Source organism: Trachymyrmex cornetzi, unplaced genomic scaffold (genome assembly GCF_001594075.2).
Source record: "Trachymyrmex cornetzi isolate Tcor2-1 unplaced genomic scaffold, Tcor1.1 scaffold400, whole genome shotgun sequence".
NCBI lineage: Eukaryota > Metazoa > Arthropoda > Insecta > Hymenoptera > Formicidae > Trachymyrmex > Trachymyrmex cornetzi.
This window is the reverse complement of record NW_017298745.1, coordinates 5,153-12,501: the sequence shown is the minus strand read 5'-3', so window position 1 is coordinate 12,501 and position 7,349 is coordinate 5,153. Positions and strand designations below refer to the sequence as shown.

At 44.4% G+C, this 7,349-nt stretch overlaps 3 protein-coding genes across 3 annotated transcripts; all 3 read left to right on the top strand.

The window, feature by feature from the left end:
• Positions 1-1,365: 1,365 nt before the first annotated feature.
• Positions 1,366-4,382, top strand: LOC108764242 (uncharacterized). The gene is made up of 2 exons (XM_018512379.1): positions 1,366-1,704; positions 1,752-4,382. Exons 1-2 carry the CDS (start codon positions 1,366-1,368, stop codon positions 4,380-4,382), a joined length of 2,970 nt encoding a protein of 989 aa, XP_018367881.1.
• A 42-nt stretch (positions 4,383-4,424) lies between these two features.
• Positions 4,425-4,941, top strand: LOC108764240 (uncharacterized). The gene is made up of 2 exons (XM_018512378.1): positions 4,425-4,758; positions 4,835-4,941. Exons 1-2 carry the CDS (start codon positions 4,425-4,427, stop codon positions 4,939-4,941), a joined length of 441 nt encoding a protein of 146 aa, XP_018367880.1.
• Positions 4,942-4,972: 31 nt separating this feature from the next.
• LOC108764239 (uncharacterized) lies at positions 4,973-6,577 on the top strand. Its single transcript, XM_018512377.1, has one exon. It carries the CDS (start codon positions 4,973-4,975, stop codon positions 6,575-6,577), a length of 1,605 nt encoding a protein of 534 aa, XP_018367879.1.
• The last annotated feature ends 772 nt before the right edge of the window (positions 6,578-7,349 follow it).

Here is a 7,349-nt window from a genome sequence, read left to right as displayed (position 1 = left end):
TTTTTTACAAATAAGACATTTATATCACAAAAGAGTCATTTTTGCACATTGAACTCCAATTATTTCGAAAATCTGACGTGTTAATGAAATTTAACTTGCCGTATCGTTTTCAGCATCCAAAAATCTATAAGAAACACCTCATCTGATTAAAAGAAACTTTTTTTGTATATCAATATCATCTTTATTCACAGTTTGTTGATGTAGTACAATTTATCGACGATTTTACCGATAGTGTCGAAAATGTGATACGTTGTTCACATCAATTTCTAAAATTGGAGTCGCTAGCGTACGGCGATTTCGCCTGTCACGCGAAAAAGTCCGCCATGTCCTCTCTCATGTTTCTCTCTGCCAGAAGTAAAGAATTGAATTGAGTCTGGAGTCTTTTAGCTTTGTGGGTTTAAAGCATTGTCAAGATCTCCAAGTTAACCTCAGAGAAGAGTTATTGAACATACGTCTTGAGACCTCTGCTCCCCGAAAAAGTTATTCATTGAATCGAAAGATCCGCTATTTTTGCATGGTACTGTGACTCTAAATTTGAGTCGGAAAACCAATCAAGGGGAAACCAAAGGAAGAAGAAGAAAGAATTGAATTATATCGGATTTCGCTATTATTGTTCGCCAAAACCCCCCTAACAAACTTGATAGTAAAATATACCTACTTACTATTGTGTGTAGTCACAAATAAAATAAGATTTAAATAAAATTATTAAAGAACATTAGAACTAAACTTGGATATCACAATTACATCACATGAAATCTAATAACTTAATATCACACAGAAAAATGTTTATAATTAGCCTTATTTTTAATCAAGTAGGTATTTTATATGGGATAAACGTGAAAGTTATATTATAAAATACAAATGTTAATTTTTGATTGTGATATTATGAATGTTCGAGATTGAGGTCGTTCCTTTCGGCAGTTTCTATCACCCGCCATTCTTGGCGCCAGCCCGATCACTAGGATGGTGGCGCTGTGGGCCCTAGTGCTCTTTTTCTCGTCTGTTGGCCCCACTCAGTCTCCCCCCTTCCACTTCCCGCGCTCTCTAAGAAGAAAGTAAGCAGCAAAAATGTAACGAACAGTCAGTTCTCCTTGTACGAGCTCTTTTGTATCAATAAAGGGAAGAGTTCGACCATAGCAAACGAGTTATCCGTCATTCAAAAAGCGAGTCATACCATTATCCCACAACATTGGTCCTTCGAGCCGGATACCTCGTAAAATTGATATACGGCAAGTCGCCATAGTCCTCATAAGGAAAGGTTTCGTTCGTGTCGCACACGGCACAATATAGCAGCGAGGTAAGTCTCCGACCTTCCTTCCATCGGTTTTCCCATTTCTAACATTGTTTCTTTTCTTGTCATTCGTCATGTCGGCGAAAGCATTAAAGGCACTCAAAGCCAAACGAACCGCAATAAAGGCGCAGTGCACGCGCGCGCGGAACGCCATAGACACCATAGATCCACAAGCAGTGGATATTGCATACGTAAAGCAGCGAAAGGAGAAATTCACCACTTACTGGTGTCAATTCAATGAATTGCAACTGCAAATTGTCGAGCTTTTGGAGCTTTCGAATGATTTGGAAAACGTCGACCAACTCAAGATCGAAGAAGAAACTGAATGTGCGAACTTCGAAGAAGGTTATTTCTGCACTGCCGGTAAGATTGACGCTCTGTTAGCCTCTTCGTGCAACCTTGCAACCGCGAGTGTGAGTGATATACAAAAAACGCATTAGAATCACGCATTTTCGAGCAGGCATCGCGCGATCAAGGTTATGTGCATGACATCAGTCAAGTTCATTTACCGAAAATTGCAATACCTAAATTCAGTGGTAATTACGAGGATTGGTATCCCTTTTACAACACGTTTGAATCTATGATTCACTTGAATCCAAAACTAACAAACATTCAGCGTTTCCACTACCTAATCTCCTCGCTCGAGGGTGATGCCGCGCACGTTATCAAGTCAATACAGATCACTTCTGATAATTACCGCGAGGCTTTAGAATTATTGAAACAACGATTCGACGACAAATCTATCATTTCCCAAGAACACATCAAGTCGTTATTCAATCTGCCTGTTGTCCCAAAAAGAGATCATGTAGCATTGAGAAAGTTAGTGGATGACGTGCTGCGTCATTTACACGCCCTGACTAGCTTGGGCAGGCCAGCTGATCAGTGGGACGACCTCATTATCCATCTAATCATTACAAAATTAGATTCAAATCTCATTAGTGACTGGAAGGATCACGTCTTGCCAGGTGAGTTGCCCACACTAAGGCAGCTCACCGATTTTCTGTCACAAAAATGCAAAACAATAGCAATCGTATCCAGCAAGATCGTCAATGACACAATGACGTCGAATTCACGTAAACCTAATAAAAGCTCTAGTTCTCATGTATCCGCCTCTACTGTCTGTTGCGCTTATTGTAAAGAAAAACATCACATTTTTCAATGTCCAAATTTCTTAAAGTTGTCATGTGAAGACAGGATCAAACAAGCCAGAGTCAGACGACTATGTCTCAACTGCCTGCGTTCCGCCTCTCATCAAGCCAAGGATTGTAGGTCGTCTACATGTCAAACGTGCAGTAAGAAGCACAACACACTGTTGCACATACAGGAGAAATCGCAGGCGGACACACAATCTACAAATCAACTTAGTCAAGCAAGCAATTCGGGCACCGTCGTTTTAGCGCATCATGTCACTCCAGATAAGTACCAACAGGTTATATTATCCACAGCAGTCGTCAATGTTTATGATCAACACGGCAATACGCATACTTGTCGAATATTACTGGATTCAGGATCTCAATCCAACTTTATTACCAATAGTCTTGCCAATGAGCTCAAGCTCGCTCGGACCCGAGCTAACATGTCTGTCACAGGGATAGATAAGTCTCAAACACACTCTAATCATACAGTTAACGTAAAATTCAAATCCGTTCATACATCATTTTCGCAAAACATTGAATGTCATGTGCTAAACAGTATCACAGGAAAACTACCTCCGGTGCACGTCAATCTCAACAATTTCAAGATACCGAGCAACATACGATTAGCTGATCCCCATTTCCACATACCGGGCTCCATAGATATGCTTATAGGCGCTGAGATGTTTTGGCAACTGTTATGCGTGGGACAAATACGCATCCACCAGAACCTACCTATACTACAAAGGACCCAGCTCGGCTGGATCGTCGATGGCAAGACATACAATGATGGTCCGGTAGGGTCCGAGGTCTGTACCTTGTCAACTAATCAACAGATCAACCAAGCAGTGAACAAGTTCTGGGAAATGGAGTTCATCACCAATAAAATGTCTTTCAATCCTGACGAAAGAAATTGCATGGAGCGCTTCGCCGAGACTACTACAAGGAATGCAGGCGGACGTTTCATCGTGCAAATGCCTGTCAAGGAGGCCAAGTTACGACAACTTGGTGAATCTCGCAATACAGCATTGAACAGATTCCTCAGTTTGGAACGCAAATTACACAAGCAACCAAGGCTGAAGGAGCAATACGTACTCTTCATGAACGAATACTTAGCTCTGGGTCATATGGAACGCATCACCATCGAACAAGAAATGGCACTCACTCCGCGCTACTATATCCCTCATCACGCTGTATTAAAGGGCAGCAGCCTAACCACTAAGTTGCGTGTGGTGTTCGATGCGTCGTGTAAAAGCAGCACCGGCATTTCGCTCAATGAGTGCCTCTCAGTAGGACCCATTCTGCAAGAAGATCTGTTCTCGATCTTACTACGCTTTCGTACCTTCCAGTATGTCATTACGGCTGACATTACCCAAATGTATCATCAAATATTAATAGACGAATCGCAAACACCGCTTCAAACAATTCTCTGGCGTACTGATTCAAGCGAAAAGATAGCAGCATTTGAATTGAAAACTGTGACATACGGCACAGCATGTGCATCCTTTCTGGCCGTGAGAGCTATGCAGGAGTTAGCCAACACATACGCCTCAACCTACTCAGTGGGTTCGAGCGCTATCATCAATGACTTCTATGTCGATGACTTATTGTCAGGAGCCAATACTGAGCAAGAAATTAGAGTCCTACGGAATGAAACCATCAAGATACTAAACTCGGGAGGTTTCCATCTCAGAAAATGGGCGTCCAATTGCCCTAAGCTATTAGAGGACGTACCTCATGCCGACATCTGCGAGCCCATTCACTTCATTAACACAAACGAAGAGGTGTCTACGTTGGGCATGCTTTGGAACACAAAAACCGACGATCTTCAATATCATATCAATCCCTCTGATCACACCAGGATAACCAAACGGAGCATGTTGTCTGTGCTATCAAGAATATTTGATCCTCTAGGACTTTTAGGTCCTATAACGCTTGCAGCCAAGATTCTTATATAGAGGGTATGGCAGCTTGATTTGGCATGGGATGAAACCGTACCCATGAGCTTACACACTGCATGGACAAGGTTCGCATCCCAGCTGAGCGCCGTTGGCGAACTCAAGGTACCACGTTACGTAGCATGCAAGAATGCAGTCAGCATTCAAATCCATGGTTTCTCTGATACAAGTGAGAAGGCATACGGAGCCTGCGTCTACCTCAGGGTCGCGGGCCCGCAAGGTCAAATCTCCACGCGGTTGCTGTGCTCAAGGTCCCGCATTGCCCCCCTGAAGGCGATTACCTTGCCACGGCTAGAGCTATGCGGGGCAGTATTGCTGGCACAATTAATGGACAAAATTTTGAGAGCAGTGCGCTTCGAACCAGAAGCGATATACTGTTGGACCGATTCCACAATAGTGATACACTGGATAAGGGCTACAGACAAGAACTGGAACGTCTTCGTCACCAACAGGGTCAGCGAAATTCATCGGCTATCTCAGGCAAGCAGTTGGTTCCATGTCGCCACAGAATGCAATCCAGCTGACTACGTATCCAGAGGCTCTTTGCCCTCAATCTTAATCGATGCGGCTCTCTGGTGGTCTGGTCCACCATGGCTCGAAAGGGAAGTTCAGAATTGGTGCACAAGTATTCCGGCTGTTCCACCCAACGAATTGCCAGAGCAAAGGCGCGTACTCAAGACTATGTCACAGAGGACCGGCCCAACGTGTTTGAGAGATTTTCATCACTGAGTAAACTAATCAGAATCACAGCTCTTTGCCTGAGATTCGTGAATAATGCAAGGAATCGAGGAGTTAGAGCCGTAGGTCGCATAACCACACAAGAGCTATTGAATTCCAATTTACGCCTCGTGAAAATAGTTCAACAGACAGCATTCAAGCAAGACCTTCACGTATTGAAAACACAAGGAACCGTATCACGACAAAGCAGATTATTGTGTTTGTCTCCGTTTATCGACAACCTTGGCATTATCAGAGTGGGCGGACGCTTGCAGAGGGCAACTATCTCATGCGATGCGAAACACCCAATTCTACTACCAGCCAACCATCCGTTCACATGCTTAGTCATACGACACGAGCATCAGAGGCAGTTACACGCAGGGGCACAAGCCACATTGGCCGCCATTCGCATCAGGTATTGGCCCCTATCAGCGAGAAATAGCGTCAAGAGGTGCATCAGGGAGTGCATCATCTGTCGCAAGGCAGATCCGCGTGCCTGCGAAGCAATCATGAGTGAGTTACCCGCATACCGAGTTACGCCATCGAAACCATTTGAACGAAGCGGGGTAGACTACTGTGGCCCGTTCCACATAAGGTCCGGACAACTTCGCAACGCCAAGATAGTAAAGGCGTATGTCGCAGCCTTCGTCTGCCTTTCCACGAAGGCTGTTCACATTGAACTAGTGAGCGATTTATCCACCGAAGCATTTCTTAACGCTCTTAAGCGTTTTATGGCTCGTCGAGGCAAGGTACGACATATCTATTCAGATAACGGAACGAATTTTCAAGGAGCATCGAACACGTTGAAGGAGCTTTATTATATGCTCCTCAGTAAGGACCATCAGGATAAACTGAACTACCTGCTGAAGGAAGATCTCATCGAGTGGCATTTCATATCGCTCCACGCCCCCCACTTTGGCGGCATTTGGGAAGCTGCGGTTAAATCCACGAAACTTCACTTAAAACGCGTCGTCGGTGACTCCGTATTAACATTTGAAGAAATGTACACTGTGCTTACCCAAGTCGAGGCAGTTTTAAATTCACGCCCGATTACACCTTTGTCCAGCGATCCCAATGACCTATCCTATTTGACACCCGGACACTTCCTGGTCGGAGACTCTCTTACCGCTGTCCCACAACAAGATGTCATGTACTCGCCTACTAGTAGACTCTCACGGTGGCAACGAGTCAGCCAAATATTCCAGCATTTCTGGAGGCGATGGAGTCGCGAGTACCTGCAGCAATTACAGCAGCGTACTAAGTGGCAGCAATCCAAGGGGCTGCACCCGGTTATTGGCGACATGGTCATGCTTCAGGAGAATGATTCGTTACCTCTCCATTGGACAATTGGACGAATAGAAAACGTTTTTCCTGGGACGGATGGAATACCTAGAGTGGTCTCAGTTCGCACAGCCAAGGGAACATACAAGAGACCGATCACCAAAATATGCGTATTACCGTTACGCAAGGAAGATTAATTATTCAGTCCTTTATATACGCGCAGCGTTATGCAATGTATCCTTTTATTATTACATGATAACGATGGACATGAGCAGTTTGTGTTTTTTGCAATACTAAATTTTACGTTTTGAGTTTCAGATTTGATTTTTTTTATGTAGATGGTTAAGCGCCGCCCAGTACGACGGCCCGTCATGTTATAATTTAAAGGGTTTAACCCTTTCAAGGGAGGCGATATGTTCGAGATTGAGGTCGTTCCTTTCGGCGGTTTCTATCAACCGCCATTCTTGGCGCCAGCCCGATCACTAGGATGGTGGCGCTGTGGGCCCTAGTGCCAGGGATGCCACCAGTGACGGTTTACGACATCGAGACTAACGCCATCAGGTGGCGGGCTGGCACAACCGATAGCAACACATGCGCGAGCCCGTGTCCGTGTGACTTCGTAGTTAGAAGCGTGCCGACTATATCGTCGATCTATTCGCACTCGTTCTCATTGTTTGACCTTGTCGGCGCGCTGAGAGCGAGAGAGAACCTGCCTTCGCTTTTTGTAGCTTCACTCAAGCGACCGAAATATGTTCTCTCGGCCGCTCGGCGTGCATCAAGAGGCATGGAGACATTCTAGATAAAATACAGTATCCCGAACTTTTCTGCCAATCACTTTTGTGTAGATAGAACGGACTAAACTGAGTCGAAAAGTCTATCATTTTGCAATTTTCGCAATAGTTAACAAGATATTAATTACTAAAGATTGCAAAATATTGGTCTTGAATAATTTTTTACTCAAATAATATC